The sequence below is a fragment of the Phaethon lepturus genome, unplaced genomic scaffold (genome assembly GCF_000687285.1).
Source record: "Phaethon lepturus isolate BGI_N335 unplaced genomic scaffold, ASM68728v1 scaffold55182, whole genome shotgun sequence".
In the NCBI taxonomy this organism is placed as follows: domain Eukaryota; kingdom Metazoa; phylum Chordata; class Aves; order Phaethontiformes; family Phaethontidae; genus Phaethon; species Phaethon lepturus.
Genome location: NW_010523728.1, coordinates 7807 through 33505, shown reverse-complemented (window position 1 = coordinate 33505; position 25699 = coordinate 7807). Strand labels below are relative to the sequence as shown.

Genomic DNA, 25699 nt, shown 5'->3' with positions numbered 1-25699 from the left:
ACTTACCTAAATTTCATTTCTTGGCAAAATGAAAGGTCATCTCTCCTCTCCATCATTACTTCTACTAACTGACACAGCTTAGTTTTTATTTGAATTGCGTGTACCAAATTTCCAAGCACACGCACATACCTGAAGAAAAAAAGATTGATTAAATAGCTCATACTACAAGGCCCAAACGTCTGACACATCTTTTCAGCTCCATGCTAGAACCCACACACTGGCTGACCCAGCAGACTTGCATAATGGGTTAGCAAGTATTTGGGCTACTTTATTTTCCAAGTGAGCAAGCCAGCCCCTATATCAGCTGAAGATCAGCACCAGATTTCTTCTGGCCAAAGAAGTTTTCTGTTACGACAAAACTGAACAGAAATTTGCCCTTCAGCTAATTTTTCAACCACTAACACCACTGTACAGAAAAGAAAACAGGAATGCATATAAGAATAAGGCCAAGCAACAGAACGATTTAGTTTTTTAAAAAAGTCGCCCCCCATCAGCATACTTTATGCTACATATAAATTATCTCCACAATTACTGAAGTTGTGAGAACCGTACCAATGAGGATCAGAAAATCAGCTGCTGTTTCTCCACAGATGCAAGCAGAAAAGATATAAACTAGGAGAGTTTACCTCACTTCTTAAACATATTACTTTGTATAGGAAGGTCAACAGGATTTCTTACCTAACCAGATTTAGCATCATTGTCTCAATACTAGCTTGTCCAAGGTGTTCTGAACTCCCTTCTGTATGATTGTCAAGCAAATTCTTCATTATAGCAATGGTTTGCTCTACAAATTGCGTGTTGGTCTCAGTTAACAAAACCTACAGGAAGAAAACTGGTGGTCTTAATTCTTTACATACTATTTATCAAATATACTGCAGCATTTCAAAAATCTAATGGACAAGCATTTTTTCTAGTATCACCTAGCCAAAAGAATTTCAATGTATGTCAAGACTGAAATCTCAACACTACCAGCCATAACGATTCTGAGAACATTCTCACAGATTCTGGTACTCAGAGTTCACTAAGAATTCAAGAACGTTTTCAATTACTTCATGTTAAATATAGCCTGGAATCATAAATACAGTAATTATTAATGCACGTTGTCAAATAAAACCACAATGCTTGCAGTTTTTTTGTACGACACACGAACAGGTATCAATTTCAATTACCTATATGAAAGACAAAACAGATGCTTTTTATGAAGACACAAATGTGAAGGAATATATCAACACTTTACCTGTCCTTGAGAATCAAAAAACTTGCTGATGGTATTCTTCAATTTGTTAAATAGCATTGGATAAAGTGCTGGACTCAACTCCAAACCCACCAGATCTTTAATATTAGTCCGTATCTGAAGTCCCACTTTCTCATGGTTACAGACCATCAGAGTCAATAATCGATCGATGAATTTGCTAACAGGAGTCTCTGCATTTCCCTCAGTGGACACCATAGATATCATGGACCCCTTACGCTCATTGACAGGGCCCATAGGTGGACTGTAGGTTGCTAATCCCGCATTGCTACGATGCTGTAGGCACACTCCTCCAAGGGCACATAAGAACCCTGTCATGTTGATCCACTCCTGAAGAGAATCTGTGTCAGACAAATCTATGGAGCCTCCCCCACTAACATGTGACATTCGTCTCTTAACAATTGTCTTATGAAGACTCTCGGTAACCTGAAAAAGAATGGCTGAAGATGAAATCTCTTCAATTAAACGTAACTAGTGGAGAGAGATCAGAACTTTAAAGCATTTTGTAACAAATCCTGCCGTTTACAATTCCAGTCTCAAGAATTGTCTAAGATTCGCCTTTTATAGTTTATTGCGATTCTGTGAACAGAAATCTATCCAGAGGCACTGTTTCTACAGAAGTTGAAAAAGCAAGGCTAGAAGGGCTGCAAGGGCTTGCCTGGTCAATTCCCTGCTCTGCACCAGGATAAAGCATATTTAACTCCTGTTAGCCAGCGGCTTGTTTAAGAACTTCCAGTTAAAGGGATTTAATAATTCCTCTAGCAGTATTCCACAGTTTTCACTATTTTTTCAATTTCTTTTTAATTTTTAAGCTCAGCCTCCATGTCCCTTGCAGCAATTTAAGTCAAATTACTTCTTGGCCTCTTAGCAAGCATGACAGACAACTGATTACCATTATTTTTCTGGAATACTTTCACAGCACTTAAGTCTGCCCGCAAAACTAATTTTCTAGATTAAAATTCAATTTCGTAAAATAAATAAGCTTAAATAGTTATTTTGAATTTCTAAGGGTTGAACCTGTGGAAAAATTAATAGTCACCTGCCCGTCTTCCATTTTGGTCTTTGGATAGTTAAGGATTAGTTTTGTAGCTTGTTCCCATTTTGCATGTGTATCCTCCCAGGCCTAAAATAAGATATATCAAGATTTAACTTCAAAACTACTTGTTGCAACGGTATTTTCTGTTTTCAAAAAAATATGCGTACAAGAGTATATGAATTCAGAAGAAAATTTACCTCTGTGTTGCCTGCAGTTGGATGTTCAATGCGTCTTAATAACGCCATCACTCTTTTCTGAAGAGCTGCTCTCCCTACAAAGGGGCACAGAACAGTTAACCAAGTTTTTTGAAAACCCACCTACATCAAATATGAGATCTTTGAAAGTAATTATTAAATTAACAGAGGAACATATCCCCTTAAAGTGTTTAGAAAAGGATTCTCCTTGTTACACTTTAAAATCCTCATACACTCAGTCACCCAAATTCTCTGCACTTTCTAGCAGTTCTGATAACTAAGGTATTTCAGCGAAAGGAGGAGTAGCAATCAAATCAAGAATCTCAACCTGTTTACAAAACTCGAACACAAATAATAGTCTTATTATACAGGTAGAAAGGTATTCTACAGATTCATGATTCTTACCTGTTGACATCATATTGCTAACAGATGCAAACTCCATGAAAGTATTGTAGTTTGGCAAAAAATTATGCACCGAGACTTCATCTACTCCACATCTGATATCTGCTTCCTCACAGAGGTGACGGAAACAGGACATTGCAACAAGGACTGCCTCAATATCCGGGCTCCACAAAAACATGTATAAGGCAACTTCCAATTTTGTTTGAGCTTGGCGGCAAATCGGTGTTCCGCTGCATCCTGCTGTACTTTCCTTGGGAAACAGAGAATTCTGAACTTGCTAATATTGCTTATGTATATGGCAATTTTATTAAAATTCAGCCTTATCCAAATTGTTCTTTAAAACTGCTTTTATTCCAGGAGGAATAAGCAATCCTAAACAAGGTCAGAGATCTTACATGCTGTTGCATGAGCACAGTGGCTAAGAACCTGCTGCTTTCATAAGGATAACCATGTGCTTAGGAAAACCTCATTGATACTAAAAAAGTGTACATTAGAACACAAAATGAGTTATTTGGCTCATAAAAGATGTTCTACATACCCTCTTAATTTTTTTTCTGCAGCTAGAACCACTAGTAAAACCAGGCTTGAGAATCTTGTCTGTCAGAGGATATACCTTACTAAAGCGCTTGATTTTATGATCCTTCATAGTACATTCAAACTGCATGCAATACTTCAAAATGTGAGATTTCCGATTTATTAACAATAGACTAGTGTGTAGGGATGCTATGTGCAATCCTAGAAAAAAAATATTCACCAACATTTTGACTTGAAAAAGGTGTGACTTTAGAAAGTCTGAAACATCATTATTAACCAACATATTAGATAGATACACTATATAGGATACAGATGTCTTTTCCTCCTCAGACATAATTAATTTTAATTTTAAAAATTACACTCAAAGTAATTTAATTTCTACTTGCACCCAGGTTTTTCTCCCCAAGTGTTAAAAAGAATTATTATCACATATTACTTACCAAGGAAGAATTCCCTTTCCCTTTCCTGAGGGTAGCTCCTGGAGCACAGCGTATCATCTCTTCATGGTCAAGAGAAATTTGACTAGTTCCACCTCCAGAGACATCATAAAGGAAGAGAAAGTGGCAGGAGCTCCTATCTGATTGCTATAAGGGAGGAAAGAAAAATAATAAATTAACTTATTTTTTAAAAAGGATAGATTTCAGGAATGTATAAAGCTCTTCAACGTTTACACAGTACTTTTCACACTGGTGCTCTCAGGGCTTTATAAGGTTACCCAGATTAACAGTATCTTAGAATGATATTTCCCCTTAAGAAATTATTGAGAGACTCCTATAGGATTATTGGTTTTAGTGCACAGAACAGAATCATAGAATCATATGTAAATACAATTATATTTTAGATGTAATTAAGTCTAAAGAAGCCAAGCTCAGCAGTACTGCACATTTTATTCTATACATTTTATATTAGCTCAGAAAAGCAGGAACTGAGATTGTGAAGCAGAGCTCTAACATTATTTTTTTCTGATCCTGATATTAATGAACATCCTCTAAGCACTAAGAGGAAAGAGATTTTTAAAAACAACAAATTACTTCTTAACCTAGACGCCAAATGTAAAAGTCTTCCTGAATTCACAGAAAGCCAGAATGCCTAAGGTCTTCAGATACAGTATGTGAGATTATATTTTACAAATATATGTTAAACTGGATATACCAAAGGAAAAAGCCTACGACTCAGCATCAACACAGACAAAAAGTACTGTCCATCAGTAACAGAGCTACCAAAGTTGAAAAGAGAAGAAAAGAAAAAAGTCATTTAAAGGTAAAAATCCTCTTGGTGAAAGAGGACTTTCTAAGCATGCTATATACTACACATAAAAGAGCATCCTTCTCATGTTAGCACAGCTATTTTCAGATCAGATAGAAAAAATATAAACCCTTCAATTTTTTCTAGTAAATTTTTAATTTAAAAAAGTAATATAGCAAGTCTGGTTTTAATTCTAGCAAGTATAGCATTACAACATGTGTTTGGTTTGGAAAAAGTCTCTTGAGATTATCAGAAAGAAGCAAGTCAGAATCCTAGGACTCACATGAACATGAGGTCCAAAGAGAAATTTTTATTTCACCCATGAAGAAATATATTTTATCATAACTAACATTCCCTCACCTTGCGGACTACTTCCCTTTGTATTAGGTAAATAGGTATCAGGCACCAGGTTTCTGCGAAACACACATTTTCCAGGCAAGTAAGACAACCTGTGTAGCTAAAGTAAAAAAAAAAAAAAAAAAAAATCCTAAATCTAACTTCAGTTAACAATTCTAATCAAGGGTGCCTCACAAAGCACCATCTCTCAGCAGAGAGGGAATCAGAAAACAGTGTAAGTGTAGCTATTAGATCTCTTCCAATCATAAAAATAACCTGGTAAATACAGGGAGTGAGAAAGCAGACAGCAATTAATTTTAATGATCCTAACAGGTAAATGTTAACATTTACTTACTTTGTTTTTTAGAAGAAATTTATTCCTACAGATGAGAATCTCCCGCAGCCACTTGAGGATTTCCGTACTGCTGAGCATCTGATGACTAGTTAGTTTCTTGCAGATATAAAAAAGCATTTGTGAACTGCAGCAAAATGAAATTCAGCATTAGCTTTATAATCTAGTAACAAAACTTTGAAGATACTACAACATTTCACATGAAATCAGCAATTAGCACGAATATCCTATATATATACTAGCATCATCTTTTAAAATGTATAATAGATATAATATAGGTGTGTACATTAAATGACAAGCTCCCCTCTGACCCTTCCCACCGCCCAGCTGGCTTTTTTAGTTCCCTAGAGGAAGTTAAGCAATTTGGGTACTTGTTAGAAGTCCGGACTCCAGGGCTGTCGATTCAGAAGTCCTCCATTTATCCACAGAACAGATACAGCACAGACAGTGGCAGTACAAGTTTACCTACACTGCTCTGATAACGTGTCTCAACTCTGTTCTGGAAGGAACACATCTAGGGATGTTCCTTCTTCATATCCATTCAGGCCTCAAACTCTCTGTTAAAACTGCCAAAGGGTCCAAATTAGTGTCAATTTTAATGGGTTTTTCCCCCAGCCCAAACAGACCACAGACTCATTTCTACTACTAGAAATTACAGTAATGAGTTTCAGTTATTGCCCATCTAGGTAGGGCTCAGCCCCAAACCTATCGCATAGAAGCCCCTTGAGCCATATTAAGCAGTCACGCAGGCCGATTTGCTGATGCTGGTAAGAATGTTCCTCCTAGACTGTTGTTCCCTTTCTTCTAAAACAAACACCCACACCAAATTCAGATTAGATCACCAAATATTTCATTTTAAAATTGTTTAGCTCATGCACTTCTTAGAAATCCGAGTTTACAGATTCCTATTTTTTTGTTTCGCATTTTGTGTAATTCTGACTTTTTTCGAACATCATTTCCCTTAATATTCTCCAAGAAATCAACCAAAACAGCTGCTGTGAAGTTATAAAAAGCAAGATGACTTCAATGAATAAAAATTTTTTAAATACACAGGAAAGACAAAAGTCAGGGCAAACTACTACCTTCTTTAGGTGAGGGCTTCAGAGTCAAGATTAACAAATCCACGCTCCTAGAATTGCTTAATATTGCCCTCCCTCAGCCCCCCAAAAGCAAAACAGAATTTAAACAAGTCATAAACATTTGAATGAGGTGGAAAAGCCTCTAACTTTTCAAACTAATAATCATTTCTACACCTTAACATCAGGCCAAAGAGAGTCATCAAGAAAGCTAGCAAAAGGTTTGTTATATTTTTGTTAAGTTCATGTAGTATAAGGAAGATAAAATGTTTTCATGAATACAAGTCATAATTTTGACTGCAGATTCATAACGATGTTGCATAGGTTTCCCAAAACATTCACAGCTATTTCAAAAGAGAAGACAAATCAAAACAGCTACTTCTCTAATTTACAAAAATTAACTTACATACCTAATTTCCCAGAATGTTTCAATAGGTGCATCAGGATTCCACAAGTCAATGCTGTCTAACTGGTGAAGAACTAGCAAGGCCTAAATTCAAAACAAAGTAGAGTTTTGCTTAAAGGCACAAATTTACAAAGTACATCAGCATAGGCAGAGAAATAGGTGCAATCACATATTAACTGCATTGTTTTTAAAACATCAAAAGATATAAAAGGCATTTCATATAGAAGAACAAGAGTTCACTGTTAGTCTATGTCAAAAGTATTTAGGCTTTATTACATATTTATAACCCAAACCTAGAGGTTTTGCCTTGTATTTCCATACAAATCCACACTGGGCCACAACTTTAATCAACTTCAATCAATTTTAAACACATATGGTCAAAACTTTAATCTCTGCTTTTGATTTAGTGAGATTAACTACAAAATTTTAAAAATCAACTACTTATAAAACAGTTGAAGACAATTTTCAGAAGAAATACATATCCGATAAAAATTAAACTGGTCAAAGACTATAGACAAACAGAAAATTATTGATTAAAAGTTGTTTATCCTTAATTATATCATGCAACTATAGCAAACAAAATCTCTCCTCTTAAGTCTTGGGGTTGTCTGACATACAGGCAAATAAATTTTCACTTTGGAGAAAATTAAGTTAAGGACAGAAATACAGAAAGTCTTATCTATTTTTGCCTCAAAAATTAAAAAAAAATTTGCTGCAAAGGGTTTACTATTAAAAATGGCATTTAACAAAAAGCAACTCATATTGTTCTCCAACAATATATTAAGTAGTTATTTCAAATTGCTTCCTATTTTAAACAAATATTCCAGAACTTCCTTAATAATCTGGTAGTCAAAAACAGACATGAGAGGCCGATCCTCAGCTAGTTAAGAGAATAATCAAGCAGATTAAGAATTAAGATCAATAAAGAATCAAGATTAAACAGTACACAGAAATTAAATTACGTAACAGCCAAAACTTTTCAATCTTTAAGTTCCTGTACATGACCATAAGGATGTTACCACCCAACACAAACTTCCCAAGAGACTTTCGCACTGAAAAGGATTATTCTTACACAAGAAATATTCTTGAATTCTTCCATTAAACTATCAAGAAATATGTATTTCATACACTGATAGGTAGTAGTATATTGACCCTCTTCACAGCAATTCTTGTTAAGGCAAGTTTTAACAAAAAAGCCTTAGTTTACCTACTAAGTTTCAACTATTTGTGTAAAGTTTTAACAGCATAAAGTTATAGTTAATCCTTTTTTCAGTCTACCTGTGAAAACCTAAAACATGAAAGGTATCAATGAAGCACACACTCTACAGTGCACTTCTTCGAATGGGATTCTAAAGAAGGATAATATAACTGGCACCATGGATTAAAAAAAATAAGAAATAAATCTTTCTGTTCCACTATGCACAAGGAGAAGCTGAAGCCTGCTTTCATTGCATACGAAGTGCTCTGGAGACCCATCGTAGTGAAAAAACATACAAATGCTGCAACTGAACTGGCAAAGTCACAGAATCAGCAACTTTGCACGGCAAGGCTAAAGATCAGAAGTAACTTTAATGATTTGTTAGCTTCTTCAGTCAAAGCTGGCGGGAAGATTTCAGTAGCCTTAAAAGTACCCTCTCCATCTCTCGACACACACACACGCCTCTGATTCACAACAGGACACGGGACCAGCCACTGCGTTAGGCATTTTTCTCACAGCCATTTAGAAAACATAGAAGAGAAAGGGCAAGCTCAATGGCGCGCTCTGCAAAGATGGAACAGAGGAACTGTCAAACTGTATTTCATCAACACCAGGGACGAACAAACCATATTAAGAGGTGCTGGGCAGTCACAAGAGGCAGCATGAATCGCTTGTTTAAATCTTCTTATAGGCCCCTCCTGTAATACTTTCAGTGCAAGAGACATTTAGAAAAAGATCAATGGAGACCAAACTCTAAGACACAGAACTTCGCAGCTAATCAATACTTCAGAGCTTCTACAAAAGCCTTGATTTGTCTGTGTACTAATCATTTGGCATATAGAACATTTACCCCTTACCTCCATGGCTTCTTGTGCTATATCTGGCATGCTGGATTGGGGAACGAGTTGTACAAGGCCTGTAATTAATTCAGCCGTGCTACCTTGCGTCTCAGGCCCTTGCTTCCTTGGATTCTAAACAGAAAAAAGGAAAGCAAGTTTAAGTTGTTAAACTTTTTAATGACTGACCACTACGGCAGAATTCCTGTAATTAAACTAGGAGGATTTACGTATCTTCAAGAGTACCTCGTTTCTTTTTAAGCTATGATAACCCTTGCATAGCATATCTTTGACAGAATTGAAATATTTTTAAATTAAGCAATAAACAGACTTGAGAAAATGGAATATCTAAGAGTGCATCTGTCTTTCTACTCATTGAAATGATGACTAATTCCCCCCCTTATTTTATTTTTCTTCTTGTTCTATTCCCCTTCTCCATCCCGGCCCCCATGTCCCCTACAGAATTAGAGCTTTATGCTCCCTTTCATTGTGTTGTTCTGGTTCTGTAAAATTTCTTATAATTTCTTTTTTATTTTGTTTTTTTTTTTTTCCTTTGAAAGAGGAGAAGCATTATAACCACAGAAAAGAAAGAGTATGGAAGTATCCTAGGTGACAGGTTTATGTTTTAATTTTTATTCGTTTAGTAGCTTCAAAAGTAAATTTTACTGTGAATGAATAGTATGATATACTTACACACAGCAAAAGCTTCGGATCAGCATGGATCAGTTTTACCAAGGATAACAGCAAGAACTTGTAGCTTCTGGTTTCCAAATCAGTAGGTTTTTCTTTAAATTTAAGGCTTGTCATTTTCTCCTTAAATGTAAGACTCTGATGAAAGGAAAAATCACAGTCATTGTCAGTAAGGTAGTCTACAGAGTAGTTATAAATTAAACATCTTATGAAGTGTATTGCTTTTATAATCTATAATTCATTAAAATGTTTAAAAGTATATTAAATTCACACAAGAACAGTCGCATAGCCTTCTCCTTAAAAATCCCCTTTTACATATGCTATTACTTATTCTATCTTTAAAGTTTACTTAAGAATTATTTTAGTGAGTTGCACATGGACATAAGAAAAAGTTTTGCATAAGACAAACTGTGGCAAAAGAAAAATGGATAAAAGGACTAACAATGATTTAGAGGGATTTTCTCTAGTCCGAGAGAAAGAAATATACACGTTTCCCTGTAAGCTTGAATACATGAGATAGCAGTGAACTTTCTTCCAAAGGCAAAATATTCTCTTTATTTTCTGCCATAATCACAGTCCAGCACTTTCATCTCTATGAACTCTGAAAAATGCACCTTTCAGTTTTCACATGGTACACAGTGCATCATGTACTGTTTAAAAACGTAGATTCAGTTGAAAAACCAGTAAACTACTTCTGTACCAGTCAACTTCCTCATGTGAAATGGAGGAAATTTAATTTAAGATATGTATTGAGAGTTCACATAAGGTAGTCTGGTTTGACTCCAGTGTGTATATGGATGCTACGGGTTGTAAGGATTTAAAAACTTGAGTTTATGCTACAATCCTACAGTGTGCACAACCCTTCAAAGTGAACCCCGTTGTATGGCAATCAACTGCAGTTTCTTCATCTCAACAAAAATAACTTGGATGCATGCTAAAGTCTGTGAAAAATACTGCATATATGTGTGTGTGTATACATATACATACATATATATTAAAAAAGTGAACTTGCGTTAATCGGCCCCTAGTATGTTCAAAGACAAAGGATTTTCATCTCTCCAATGAGTTTACAGAGCTTGTATTTTCATTAATTTTAATCTTGTATCAGTAGGAATTAAGTTAGCATTTTTGCTTACAGCTACCAAAATAGCTACGAGATGGTAACTTGGAAAAAAAAATTGCTGCTGTGGATATTCAACACAAAACAGAATACAACACCCTTTAGAAATTCAGCTTTTTAAACCATTTTGTCTAGTTCATTATTTGCTAAGATTTCAAACAATAACATGAACTTGTTTTTCACTTTCACTAAACTTACAAGTTTTCAACCAGAAACCTAGCCTGCAATCATCCTCAAGGTAACAGAAGGATAGATATGATGTTGTATAATTAAATTACACAAGAAATTCGAACCTCATGCTATTTTGCTAAATAGTTACTATGAAAATATGTAGCATAAAATGTACCACATAAAAAGCATCTGATGAAGAAATTGATACCGCACTGGTAGAGGTAACTCATTCTGTGCTAAACCTTGGTTTGCTACCGTTAAGTGAATTCTGAGAAGAGGCACATGGCAAAAGAAGCCGATTCATTTCTGTGAAGCGATTTACTTCACACAATCAAAATTAAAGACTATCAATAAACAAAGACAGGGACATGACTGCTCTCCGCAAACACAAAGGGACAGACACCGGTTTGAAGCTAACAGACAAGAGTGGAGCAAGAACAAACGGGGGTAAGTTAGACATAAGTTTAGGCTGGAAATTAGAAACAGTTCTAACCACCAGAGCGGGGAGGCTCTGGAAGAGCAGTGTGATGGAAAAGTAGGGGCCAGAAAGAAAAGAACAGAACCAACAAAGAGCCTGTCCTTCTAGGAAGGAGGCCAACTGGTTGTGCCAAGCAGGGTGCTGCAGAGGTCTCCTCCAGCCCTCCATTCTCCTGTGAAACACGCTACCTTCTGTACCCCAGATGGAGTGAGGTGACTGCAGTGGTAACTATGCACAGAAAAGTCAGAGTAAGGAAAGGCTTTTCTGCGGTAGTTACGAGGGTCATACTTACAGCAACAGAGGCCCACTGCCATGCAAAACAGTGACTGGTTGGCATCTGACCATGTGAGCGACAGCAGCCAATAAGAACGGAAAATAAGAAGCAGAAGACAAAGCACCACCAGTCAATGTCAGAGTTGCCATTACAACACTCCTGCTATTTTCTCAACAGATGAATATACACATGTAAAAAGCAAGTTAAACATGCTGTAGCTTTCAACTAAAGGTATTTTGATCATTTCCCCTCATGGGAGAAGCCCAATAGGAATATTTTCATTTATCGTTTTAGGCCTTCTAAAACAACCAACCGAGTTCAATTGACATATACAAGTCCTAGATGGAAAGTTCAGAAGAAAAGCAACCCAGCCACATGTGAACTTACTAAAAAAAAAAAAAAAATTGGATTAATTACCAATTTGAATTTACTCAAGATTTTTTCCAAGACAACCAAGAATATTGACTTTATTTCATAACGGTTGAAAAATGTTTTACTTTGTTGCTGTCACCAAAGACCAAACAGTCAACTTGCTCAACAGAAAGCAATTAAGACAAATGAAAAGAAATATTCGTGCCAATCATGGTAAAAGCATTGCAGTTTTTCAGAAATTATTTTCACATACAGAATGCTTTTGTTGTTCAGATTAAACAAGAATGGACATATTACCTGCTACGCACAGAGCAAGAAATCTTAAAATGAACAGTTAGCCACAGAGGACGATTACAGAAGAAATACTTCTATGTTGCCAGTTTAAAAGCAGCATCAAAACTGAGAAACATAGATCACTGACTAGAAACAGTGAGTCAATACACCAAAATCTGCAAGGTTTACCGAGCATGCATGGTGCTCTGTTGCTTTTTGGACTGCCATGTTCTTCCCCCCCTCTAGTTTCCAGTCTAAAGTTAATGCATAAAAAAGCTAGAATGGGATGGAGACACAGGAAAAACAAAGGGTTTGCATTTTAACAGCTTCTTTAGAAGTCCTACCGGAGTCATGCGAATCGCTGGATGTGCCCCACAGCCCTGAATAGCTTTATGAAGCGTCTCACTGAACATGCTGCGAAGCTCCATGGAATGGCAGTACACGGCATCGATCTTGGGCCACCAGTCCAAGGCAGACTAGAATTAAAATTAAAACACAGAAAAGCTCAAAGGTAAACTTGTAATATATGAGTTAGATTATGATTTATTTTATACCTCTAAAAGCTGTAGTATAACTAACCTTTACACGTGAGTATTTTACACAGTATTACAGATATGTTACTTTTGCATTCTCACCATAAAACTCATAATATTTAAATGAGCTGTAACAGAAGCAATACTTCCAACTTGGCTGCTTGTTGTATTACTCTTCTTTCTGAACAAGCGCAAACTCTGAAATCATGAATGCAGGAAACCACGGTAGATTTCAGGATACTGCATGCTAGTAAGTAATACTTCAAAACAAACGATGTGCACTCAATTCATTGTGATACACTAAACAAAATGGAAAATTGGTATTTTAAGTGCTTGATAATATCTGAAAAGCTGTACTGCTCCACCACAGATACACGACCACATTTACAGCATCATTTTCTCCCCTATTTGTCAAAGTGCCTAATACTTCTTTTTTTTCCTAAATAGAGTGTTTTTGTCACAATGTTGGGATAAATTAAATAGAACATTTTACGTAAATTAAGTAAGGCTGGTTGCTCAACACTGACTGATTCTATTTTCATACTGATCAGGAAAATATTTCTGAACAGTATAAAAATTAAAGTTGTATTTTAGTGACTTAAAGTACAATAACATATTATAGATGAACAACTGCACAAACTTTCAAAATCTTTTTGGCACTCAGGATTTACTATAATTTTACACTATTTAAATTCAAACTGGATCAAATCCCTGAGAAAAACCATGAGGCCAGCTCTTCCTCTAAGTTCCCCAGTCAGTATACTAGAAGTAGCAGAAGGTGGTGTAACAATGAACGTCCTGAGAGTGTTTTCATTTATCAATAAAGCAGTACATATTATAAAGGCAGAGAACACAAGAATCATTTGTCATCCTACATTAGAGGTATTAAAACATATTTTTATTAAATTTTTACACTGCAATACAAGCTCTCAAACTGGGAATCCAACTGGTGGACAGCATGAACAAAGATTTTTACGTCCTTCCTTATTAACAAGCAGCTCTTGCAGGCAACAAGATTTGGTCTACTATTCAAATTGTATTTAACAAGCAGATACTGATCTGAATAGAAGCCAAGATTGCTGGGCTGATTAAATACTTTCAGAACTTACATTTGTGATTATTCGGTGGAGTGAATTTACCAGTACATAATGAAATGTTGATGGGGAATTCTGTGCCAAGCAGATCTACAATAAAAATACATAAAAGCCACTTAGGAACATCTTTTTCTTTGCCATCTTTCTTATCACACTGAATAACATACTGGAGCCTTTTTATTAAACTGACAAAGCTGCCAAATCTAAACATGAGGAAGTCTAACTAGCTAAGAAAATATTTACAAAAACATGCAGAGATTTATTACTAAGGTATATTTATACATTTATGCATGACCTTCCAGCTGCTGTTAGTGTACCTTTCATAATTGACAGGTCATCAATAGTTTGTGGAGAATGACTTACCAGTAAGCAGTGTTCTCACCTTAAAGTGTTGGTTATTATGAGGGTTTATGCGGAAGCAGGAAACTAAGCAGTCAATCATAAGGTCCACATCTGCATTCTGATTGCCTCTTGAAAAAGGTTTGCTTGGATTAAACAACAAATTCTATATATTTCAAAAAAACATAAATATATAAATCAGATACCAAGAGTATTCTTGTCTACTTTCAATACAAAACTTTCCACTGAAAAACACTATGCTATTCAATTAAGACGACATTAAAAGCTCATTCCAGTATTTTAAAATTCTGATTTCTTCATTGCAATTAGGAAACAGACATTTTTACCTTAAGATCTAATACCATGGACTGCACTAGTAGGAAAATGACGGAATTATCTTCCCAGTTGATGTAGGTAGATGCTTTGCACAGTTTAACACAAGCAATAGCAGCACTTTCAGTCAGCTGTCTGCTCCCACCGTGGCCTGCAAGTGCTTTTCTGAGATTGTCCAAGAACAGTTTCTGCAGAAGTCAAATCAGAAATAGTTATAACCAGAGCTTTGGTAATCTGTGATGAGGGTTTTTAGATCCTTACACATTGAAAAAACAACAAAATTGCATTTTCTGATCAGAAGTCATGGATATTGTGACTGCAAAACCAACCTGATGCATCATTCTGGAGAAACGTTATGTTTATTAAAGACATTCATTTTCAATGATTCAAGGCAATCAGAATGGTGCAAAGATAGATGGTTATTTATTCTTAACCATAATGTCTGCAGCCACATCACATTCAACATCTGCTACAGGTACTGCAATTATCGAACACACAGTATACACACTGCAGATCAGTACAGTATAGGCCAGCCAGAAGCTTGCTACTGGCAGCGGTAGGGGAGATCACAACACTAGGATTCAAATCTCCAAGGAGATGTAAAAGTTCTGAAATTATACCATTTGGGACATACCACCTATACGAATTATTGCCAGTGAAAGAACATATGTTAGGTGAGAACTTAAAAAGGGTGCAGAAATGTACATACGGTATTGTGATATGCTTTTTAGGCAGGAAAGACAAGTAATATATACCTGAAATATAAAATAAGCAAAGAGAAGCATCCCCTAGAAATCAGAGCCAGAATTCAGATACTTTTCTTCTCTTACCTTATTCATTTTTGTTTCCTCTACCACATCCTTTGCTATATCTTGGATTATCTCCGGACACAGGACCAGGAGTATGATTTGCAGTGGCCAAACTGCTGCTTTACGCTTTGTGCTTTCAGCAAAGCCATCCACTAAGTCAAACAACTTCTCTGCACAATCTGCATAAAATATAACCCCAAGTTCAATACCAATTTTAATTATGAAAAGGTAAAGAATAGGTATAAAAGAGCAGAGGGATAGCTCCACCTACACAGAAAAAAAGTTCTGGTTTGCACATTACTGGACGTAAAGTGGTCTCAACCCAGTTAAAGATATGGTTTACCTGAAAATATAAATTTTCCTCTCTTTTTGACTAGAGACACATACAGGTGATGTTCTCTTAAGGTTTTTTCCCTGAATCAAGATGAGAAGTATATATTTAAAGAGTCTCCATCTTTTGGGTTTTATTTCTTTGTGTTGTGAACCACAAAATGAATCTCTTTAAAAGGCGAGTCAGGAGAGAAAAGAGATAGCAATATATCCTTGCCTGCCCACAGAAAGATTGACAGAAATTTGTTCCTTATTTGCAGGCTGCACAAGAAGCAAAAAGGGCACAAAATGCAAGTGAATGTGAGAAACCAACTTTTGAACACTATATTATTTGTTATGCCTTACCAGCCATATCAGTCTGTGGTGTTTGATACAGCTTTGTGAACTCATCAGGATAGTTTTCCACCCAGTTCCAAAATGCCTGCAGATAATGCAAAACATCTTTACATTCCAGAGTTTAAAAATATGTTTTCTGAATTATGTATTTAAATGAAGAAAGATTCTTCTCTTACTTCTAACCACTCGACATTTCTTGCAAAACACATACGCGTCAAAGGAATGCGCCAATATCTATTTTATAGTAAATTACTGAATTACAACTATTCCTAAATTAGACAGTCTGCAAATAAGCAGTGAAACAGAAGATAAATATTAAAATACTTACCTTTTCAAGACTGTTGATAACCGCTAACTGAGCTACTTTCTTAAGGGCTTTAAACTTGAATACAGTCTCTATAAAGGTAAAACATTTCTGCAGTTAGAAAAGAAACTTGGTTCTAAAAAGCAACACAGATTATAAAAGACGTGAAGTGCAAAGCAATTATTAAATCAATGTCTTGATGCATTTTTAAGTATTTTGGTAAATATATGACTATTTGGAGTAAAACACAGCAATAAAATTGACATATATTGATACATATCAATACCACTGTGTCATCTCTAACTAGCCATATTCAGGTAAAAATATTTCAAAACACAGGCTCTAATCGTACCTTGCAAGAGTCGTTTTAGTTTTGAACAATCCACGCTGATGTACTGTAAAAGTTCGATATCATGAACATCGGCATTATCTTCTGAACAAACAGTCAGTTCCTGTAATCTAAAAATACACAAAGTAAACTAACTTCTCAATCAGATTATGTCAGATAGGAATAAACACCTAACTATGACTCTATACAGTGGAATAGCAGGGGACTATTATATGATCTCCTCGTATAATATGATCTCCTCCGATAAACTTTTCCAGGTTTAGAAATGAAAGACAGACCTTGCATGATTAAGGGTTAGTATTATAGTCTTATTGCATACTCACACTGAAAATGGATCTAGAAATACCACTGAGGAGTCTTACAAGGTACCAATACCATCTGGTGATAGTCTGTTTATGCCCAAGATTTCCCTAAATCCTTCTGTCACCTACCATACTGTAGCAGTAATCTTGTCATCTTCCCATCTAAATATTAAATTTATGGAATCATGACACCTTTAGACTGCTGCTCCTTAACAGCAAGTCTTACCCCAGTTAATTTCTCAAAAGTAAAGCAGTGACTGATGGTACTTAATATCGCCAAAGTGAGCTACAATCACTCTTTGTAAGCTAAAGGAGGTCCATGTTTTTCTGGCCTAAAGAAACAGCATGAAGCTTAATCACACCAGTTTAAACACAATGGCATCTTTTCACACTTTTGTATTAGACGATTTACTAAACATTTAATCAGATTCTAAGACACTAATAACTAAATCATATGTTCTCACAAACTAAAGATTGCCATGTCTTGTTCCAAAGCTACAGATGTGTTTTAGATGTGGAATGTGATTTCTAGTACTACACACAAAAGCAGTTCTTCATTTCTTCAACGCCAGGGAAACTTAACAGCCCTCACTGGGAATGGGAAGGTCCCCACTGCTGTGCTTTTCGTGCCAAAAATCCCCCAGCTGCTGTACAAGGGCTAGAAATATTCCTAAACAGGAAGCACAGGTCAAAAGATCAGCAATGCTAACTGTCGGCAAGCTGACCCCTGTGGAGATCAGCAACAATTGGTCAAATATTTAACTATTTATGTACAAGCCATCTTGAAGTGAAAAACAGGTCAGGGAAAAAGCACTATGCTCCAGCTCAAACAGATGGTAAGAAGGGCTTTGGCGCTTGAGAACTAAACCATGCTACAGACATATGAATAAATATAGACCCGTGGACGAGATTCAAAGACTGTCAAAAAATTTAAATTGAAAAATACTTCCTATAAAAAGAGTAAAAGAAATGGTTTCCATTTCCATAAGCAACAAAACATAATCAACCTATTGAGTTAAACCACATCCTCCATGCTGCGAAGTATATGTTCTTGAAACAGAAGTTAAGGGCTCTGCAGAAGTTTTTAAAATCCTTAAAATTTCAAATTATTAAATAATTTTAGACTGATTTCTAAAATACAAACGTTTTCCAAAACGTTGGAATGGAACTAGTTTTAAATTATAGGGAATATATAAATAATTGTTTCAACTAAATTGGCACACTCATTGCCATGCGACCACATAAGGCTGCCCAAGCTCCACTTCTAAAAAATCAAGGATGATTTAGCTGTAACAATGTATGATAAGAGCTAAGCTACTTCAAGCAACTTTCAAAACACATCAAAGTATCGCAGTAATAAAAAGCTTAATACACAACTCTAGTGGATTGGCAAATGCTGAAGCATCAGAAGGAACAGAAACAGGGCAAAAAGAACAAATAACAGATGGAATCTTTGGGCCTGTCTCTCTTCTCACTTAGAACAGCAGAAAAGACAGTTATTTTTACAGTAAATGTGCTGTGAAACTCAAGTCAGAAGACAAATGGGTCTTTTCCAACAACAAACAGTCCAGCTGTTTTGTCCCCTTCAGACATAAGATAGATTTAACATAGAAGCCTCCAAGCAGGAAAAATCAGGAAGAAAAACAGCCTTGGGGCTCCAACAGAGCTGTACACAATTAGAAATTCTGCATTCTAAATTCATGAGTAAATGGATATAATCCATTATCTTCAGCACCCTTTTTTTTCCAAAACACCTTGCACCCACAAGAACTTACTCAACTTATTCAGCTGAGTTATCATTATTTTCACTCTACACCACCATTTGACTTGTACTTCTGAAAGCAGAATAGAAAAGCAATAAATGCAGCTCACAGAAAATATGCTGGCAGTAGCCTAGAATGGACATGAAACAGATTAATTTTGTAACCTGAAACTCACATAAAATATGAAAGGTAGAGGGAGTTTCACTTAAGAACTATCTTGTTAAATATAATTTAAACAGTGAACTTCTCTGAAATTCGGAAGACTGCAATTCATGACAGATGTTCTAGACACCAGTAAGTAGCAGACCTTCTAACTAAGATAGGCTACTGAAAAACACCCACCTGGTGGAAATGCGGCTGAACACAGCATTAAAGTTATTGCAGCTAAGAGAAAAAAGAACCCCAGAGGCAGAATTACGTAGTTCAGCTGCATGCTGGTTCCCTTCACGGTAAGTGTGGATGAAGTGGCAGATTTCTGGCAGCAACTGTTTTACCAGCATAGTCTCGTCTAGTCGCATGGTATCCTTTGGTTGCTAAAAATAAACATTCAGTATTTCATTAAATTCCATTTTGTAGGTTTGGAGGCAAAAAAATGGAGCATCTGCCATGAGTAGACACAGGACAGGACCTGAATCTAAATTTCTAATTCTGCCTGCAGGCTACCACCGACCATAGTGTAAGTAGTCTACACAGAAAAGGCTTCTCTCCATTTGAACAATAACCCGTATCATTCAAACCATCCTACATTTTCAGTTAAGTCCCCAAAATATGTAGGACACCAAGTTGGTCAAAGTCATCAAGTATCTAGCAAAATATCAAACTAGTTTTTGAAGTAAAACACATTTCTGTTTTGAAGAACACACCTTGTTGATCTGTGTAAAGTATTAGCAGTAGAGCATTAATCATGTCAGCTTCGAACGAAAGCTCAAAGGGCAAAGACCCACCCTTGCTTCTCTTTTGGGTAGTACTCTAACCACTACATTTTGACAACAAATATTTTATATTAAAAAAATGAACCAAAACCAGAGGTGCTTCGCCCTTGCTCTTGCCTGGGATTGCTCTATTTGAGTCAAAAATGGCTTAACTTTCCTGCAGAAGAATGAGACATAAGGAAACTATTTACAAAAGAATTCGAAGTGAAACTTTGCTCTACTAAGAGCAAATTTTAACAGAAGGGTCAGCATTAAAGCTTTCTAGAATTCTACCAATGAATTTACCATAGGGAATTGGGAAGTTTCAGAGACTCCCACTTAGTTGACCTGAGTCCTGTTGCCATGAGAACTTGATGAAACATTGAGCAAGAACAGCAAGCAAGAAATACGTCTGAAGATATCAGAGAACACAACGCTCTTTGTATAGAACTTTGGCTCAGTCTTATTAAACATATACTGGCTCAACTTGCTCTCATTTGGATTGACAAATCAAGAAGTACTTGGCACAATTTCAGGCTGTTCAAATATCATGCTTTATCAGAAAAAAAACCCACTAACGTTTCAAACAATATGCATATAAGAAATATTTGGAGGAATTAATTTCTGAAGTTAAAACTTTTTTTTTTTTTAACTCGCTGCATCGAAGACACATAAAGAGCCAAAAAGAGGTATCTACCTCAGCTGTAAAAGCTGAAAATTATTCTGGAAAATGTATTTACCTGGATCTTTTGTGAATTTAGAAGAGTCCACAATTATTCAGACTGTTTTAGTACTATAAGATATGCTGCTTGACAAATCTAACCATAATAAGGTCATTACCTTATAAAGAAAGAACCTTCAAAAACTGTTGCAGGAAAACAGCAAAGAGCTTAGATGATTTCATGACATTCATCCAGGAATACAGCTTTAAAAAAAAAATTCCTTTCTTGTTAAAGGAATAAACCATTGCAAATTTTGCTCACAGTGAAGTTTGGCTTTGCAATTACACAGTTAGCACAGTAAGTCGTACAACCATTTACATCCCAAAGGTAACAGCAGACTGCCTTGCAGCATGGCTCTGATTGGAAACCTCAGGACTGGACTCCCAGTGGAAGTTTGGACGTGGTTAACTAATGTAATCTACGAAACACCTGCAAAAGTAATCTTTGGAATAGTGATAGCAAAGTTTCTGCTGTACATACAAGTACATGAAAAATTACTTAACAAATGAAACTTTTAGGAAATTTAAAGAAAAATCCACACTGTATGCAGAAAACGTAGTACCATAAATCTTACGCTACTTTTAACATAATTTACTATCCCTTTACTTCTTCCTGTTTAACTTGTGCGGTGAAAATGTTTTGATGCATCTATTCAAAAAATACTGAGCAGAATACGCCACAAGCACTCAAAGCTTATAAAAATCTAGTGAAGCTTCATAACCACATCAAATTCTCATTTGATGTCTTCCCTTACTCTCCTTCACACGTCTCCGAGTACAGTTTTCCAGTTGTCTGCAATTCTTTTTAACACATGATTAAAAGGAAATAATTTACAACTCCACATATTAGTTGAGTAGTGGAAAGAGCAAATTCAAAGGTGTGCTTGAACCTATTTAAGCTGAAAAAAGAGCACTAATTTTAAGCGAGGAAAAAAGCACCCCACAAATCCTTCATTTATCAATTATATCAACTACTTGCATCTATAAGAAGTTTTAGTGTTCTTAAATGGTATTAATCCTACTTTGCTCTAAATCAGAGGGGGTTTAACTCTAGTACCAGTAATAATAGATACAGAAGCATTTGACTTGTATTCTCTAACTCATTAGATTCCAACTTAGCAATTGCTTTATACAAGCCTACTCACCCCAGCCAGACATTTTTCCAGTGTATCCAAGATGATCAGCTGAGATAGATACAAATTCTTTTCAGCAGTTTCTCCAAATATTCTCTAGAAACAAAAAGGGTATGGATTAATCTGAGACACAGAAATGTGCCTTGTAACGCATTAATGTAGCAAAGTGGCACAGTAAGTTATGATTCCTTTACTGCTCTGGTCTTGAGTTTAGAAATAAAGACAGCAAAAATTAGATTAAAATAGGAATTAAAACCTTATCACTGAAGAAATATCCCTGTCCAGCCTGCAATGCCAAATCTAATAAGGAACAAACAGTTACCGCAAAGTAAGACCGGAGGTACACTGCAGTCCCTTACCTTCATCAGGCCTATAATTTATTCAGATATTAAGGTTATACCTTTTCAGAAGCTATTTTGGCATCAAGTACTGCTGACTGTTTTCCAATTATGTACTTCATTGCCAACATCTTAATAGAACTGATGTTACAACAAATCCATAGACAAGTTTCTTAGAGCGTTGCAAAACTTAGCACAGATCACAGGAAGAAATACATGAGACCCTCCAAAAAGATGCCACGCTTCAGATACAGGATAAAGGCAGAATTCCATCAGGTGTTTAAGCTAGCACCCGACTTTACTGCCAACAGTGGTGACTAGTTCCAGCAATATTAAGACAGCAAAATAAAGCAGAAAAGATTTGGCCAAAAATATATTGGTACTACTGCCTACACATGGAACACATGTAGAAGTCACCCAAAGGAAGTTATATTTTAAACCACGGGAGAGTTTAGCTCAACTAAGTCTAAGTTTCAGCAGAGTGCAAACCCTCAAGACTTTTTTTCTAAACTAAGACCATTACGACAGACTATTGGCCTGTTTTTTTCAGCTATAGAAATCCTTCAAAAATACTGCTGATTCAAACAGTAGCTCAGTCCATCAAACATAAAAAATATTAAGTCTTGCTCCTCAGTCAAAGCAAATGTTGACTTTTTTATTGACATTTTTAGCTAGGTCTTTCCTCTCAAAAATCTATATATCACATACAGAAACCTGTTTTAACTGTATAGTTTTCTCATTTATGAGACAATCATCTTACATATCGAGACATTCCTTCACGCCTATGAAGTTTAATTCAAATAAATTCTCTCAGAAGGGATTACAGATAGCTTTAAGCAGCCAAACTTGCAGTATGGCAACTTGTTTTCCGATTTTATAAACTCTTTGTGGTGTTTTAGCAGATGCACATCTCTGTACAAGTGTACATCCAAAAGAGCTCACTGCAAACTACCTTACTAAAATCATAAAAAAAAGTATTGCTAGAGTTTGGCCAGTTCTGTTACCTGTTTGTGGAGATTCCACATGATCACAAATCACAGGGCTTTAAAACTCTGTGAACTAAACTCTTCTCATGACAAATCCAAAACCAGACCTTCCGTATACAAAAAAAAAAAAATTCAAACCGGATCTTTCTCCTCATGAAGGATTCCTAAACTTTCCATTTAGCCAACTTGATGGTAATAGTTATTTTTCTAGAGTTGACACTATGGACATCCACAAACATTTTTTTTCTTTTGTAGAGTTCTCTTCTCTTTGGTTCCACTGAGATCTATTTTAAATGACAATTTTAGTGATGCTGAGGAGTCAAGTATTTGAGAAAACCAGTATGCAGAAGGAAACCATCTACCAAGACACCTTGCTCTAAAGATTTCTCTTTGGGAACTCATAGAAAAATCACCTTGAATCTCATCCCTTCACATCAGTCTACTACTGTCAAATATCAACGTTAAGTGGTTTAATGAGATACTGCGATCCATATCAAACAATAAATGGAAGAGATGTGCATCACTCCCACACATTTCTCATTCATTTTTTCACTGACTAGTAAGGTATCCCTTTGGAGCTCTGAGTCTACAATGGCAAAGATTTTTCTTACAAGGTTCTTACTAGGTTCTGACTGATATATTTTATTAAAAATATATGTATTTTTTATACATACACACACAAATGCTAAAACATCAAGACAGCCTGGAAAATTCAAATAGTCTAAGTTTTAAATCCTTGTCCCTTCTTCTTCCCTTCTTCCTTTCCCAGAACAATTCCTGGCAGGTCATGCTCTGGCAGGACAGATGGGGGGACCTCCTAGTGCTGCTGCTCAGCAGCTCCTCTGCCCTGCTGCATTGCTCCTCTAAGACTTTGCTGGCACTGCTTCCCCAGATAGCTGAAGCACCCTTCCATGCACTGGCAAACATCCTCCCCCACCTCCAAGAAGCAGCGCATTCTACCGATATCTAAACGCTGCTCAGAGACCCCATGCAGTATGAGGTGCCTTCACGTCCCCGCTCCCTAGCTAGCCCATTCCTCCCAGCTACAGGCCGCTCCCGCGCCTGACAGAAGATTCCCCTTCATCACGACCTGCCTTCAGGTTCCTCTGCCACAACTACCTCATCGCCTTTACACGTCACGCAGCTCAGTGCTGTTGGTGAACGTTAGCACGTGAGGATGAAAAGAAAAAAATTAAGTGTAAAAGGCAAGCGACAATTTGACTAAATTTCAAGTGACTCTCTGCAGGTAGTATAATGTGAATAAGCAACAACAATTTTGAAAAACCACCCAACTACCCAAAATTAGAAAACTTACCATGTTATTAACATTTTTTAAGATATTAGTGAGACCACTGATGACCAGGGAAAACTTGTACTTGGAAATGTTTATGAGACATTCCTTGTTGTGCTCCGTACTGACTTTGGTGTGGGTATTCTGCTGGCCAGCCTTTATTGGAAGCTACAAAAAGAGATAAGTATTATAAGCTTTTAACACTGAAATTTACATCTTTAAACATGGCTTAAAAATTTTTGAGAAACAACCTTGAAAAACATTCTACAAGAGACAACTACAAACACATTGATTATTTTATTTTCTCCACATTCATCTTTTTATTAGTTATCCATAAAACAAAATACAGAAGTTTACCCGTTCCTTTTTCTGAATTGAAACTAAACCTCTATTTTGTGATAAATTTTCTACAAATCAAGTGTCAAAGCAATCAAAAGCTGCAGAAAAACACGAGTTACACAGAATTCTGAGAAGAAAAGTTTATTTACTTCAACAATTGGCTTGTTAAATAACAAAAATCTTCACAAGGCTAATACCTGTAAGAAAAAACTGCCTCTTGAAACCTGAGAGGAGGTAAAAATCACAGAGGCTCACAAAGCAGGCGTGGAAGGTGGCAACAGTGGTTCCAGGCACGTCCTCCACTCCTTCGCAGGACAGCAGCGGGCAAGAGGCCCAACAAGCGCTTGCAAGCCAAACACAACTTGTGAGCCCCACGTTACCTACCCCTGCCCAACATCAGGGGTGAAAACTAGACTTGAAACGCATCTTTCGCGGGAAAGGTAAGATTCCGAGTGACTGCACAAAACTGAGATGTTACACCTACTAGACACTGTTTCCTGCTGTACCCAAAATTCTTCAAGGGTCACAAACAAGTCACTTCCCAAGCACCCGCTCACTTCCCTGCACGCTCCTCACTGGACTCGGCCCGTTACAAACCACCGTGCAAAAAAATGTGAGAAGCAATTCTTTGGAAAAATTAATTTTACTGAGGATTTATACTTTTAGAAAGCAAACACATACGGGAACGAAAAAGGAATCAGTATTATCACCTCTTTTTGTAATTCACACGTGCCATTCGTATTGTAAAGCGTGACCTAGGAATTCACCATCTATAGAAACTTTAATTGCTACTACAAGTTTTAACCCATTTTTACTACAATTATCAATAAACGTGTATTCTGAAAGACACTGATAGCTCAAAATAAATGCCACAATGTAATATTTTTGCATCAGAAAGGGTATCTTTACCCTCTCCCCAAAAAAAAAGGAGAGAGAGAATTTAAGAGAGGTTAAAAGCGGGATTCCAAGGAATTACAATCAGCTTTACAGCTGCAAAATGCTTAAAGAGCAACCTTCCAGGTTGCGGGCCTCTGCAGACTTGGTGAGGGTACTTGTCTACAATGTCATTCAGTTAAACTGCTGTCAGCAGTCAGGAAGATCTCTACCAACCATTTAACATTCAACCTTTACCAACGAAGATAGTAAAGGCCCATACTTAAAATGCTAGATGAATTGCATTAAAGAACGCCAAACTTGGAACATTTTTTTTCAACAGTTTTGACTGCATCATTAAATGCAGTCT

At 36.4% G+C, this 25699-nt stretch overlaps 1 protein-coding gene across 1 annotated transcript in view; it reads right to left on the bottom strand.

Moving 5' to 3' along the window:
* Nucleotides 1-25699, bottom strand: part of NF1 (neurofibromin 1) — a 90471-nt gene that overhangs the window by 57175 nt on the left and 7597 nt on the right. Inside the window, exons 2-23 of the mRNA XM_010282181.1 lie at nucleotides 24142-24285; nucleotides 21515-21598; nucleotides 19080-19270; nucleotides 16676-16782; nucleotides 16348-16415; nucleotides 16029-16104; nucleotides 15375-15532; nucleotides 14559-14732; nucleotides 14255-14377; nucleotides 13888-13962; nucleotides 12590-12721; nucleotides 9561-9695; nucleotides 8889-9002; nucleotides 6838-6917; nucleotides 5355-5478; nucleotides 3859-4002; nucleotides 2888-3134; nucleotides 2486-2559; nucleotides 2292-2375; nucleotides 1238-1678; nucleotides 679-818; nucleotides 7-129 (exon numbers count right to left, since the gene is read on the bottom strand). Coding sequence (XP_010280483.1) covers nucleotides 7-129; nucleotides 679-818; nucleotides 1238-1678; nucleotides 2292-2375; nucleotides 2486-2559; nucleotides 2888-3134; nucleotides 3859-4002; nucleotides 5355-5478; nucleotides 6838-6917; nucleotides 8889-9002; nucleotides 9561-9695; nucleotides 12590-12721; nucleotides 13888-13962; nucleotides 14255-14377; nucleotides 14559-14732; nucleotides 15375-15532; nucleotides 16029-16104; nucleotides 16348-16415; nucleotides 16676-16782; nucleotides 19080-19270; nucleotides 21515-21598; nucleotides 24142-24285 — 3038 coding nt within the window. The remainder of the gene's footprint in view (nucleotides 1-6; nucleotides 130-678; nucleotides 819-1237; nucleotides 1679-2291; nucleotides 2376-2485; nucleotides 2560-2887; nucleotides 3135-3858; nucleotides 4003-5354; nucleotides 5479-6837; nucleotides 6918-8888; nucleotides 9003-9560; nucleotides 9696-12589; nucleotides 12722-13887; nucleotides 13963-14254; nucleotides 14378-14558; nucleotides 14733-15374; nucleotides 15533-16028; nucleotides 16105-16347; nucleotides 16416-16675; nucleotides 16783-19079; nucleotides 19271-21514; nucleotides 21599-24141; nucleotides 24286-25699) is intronic.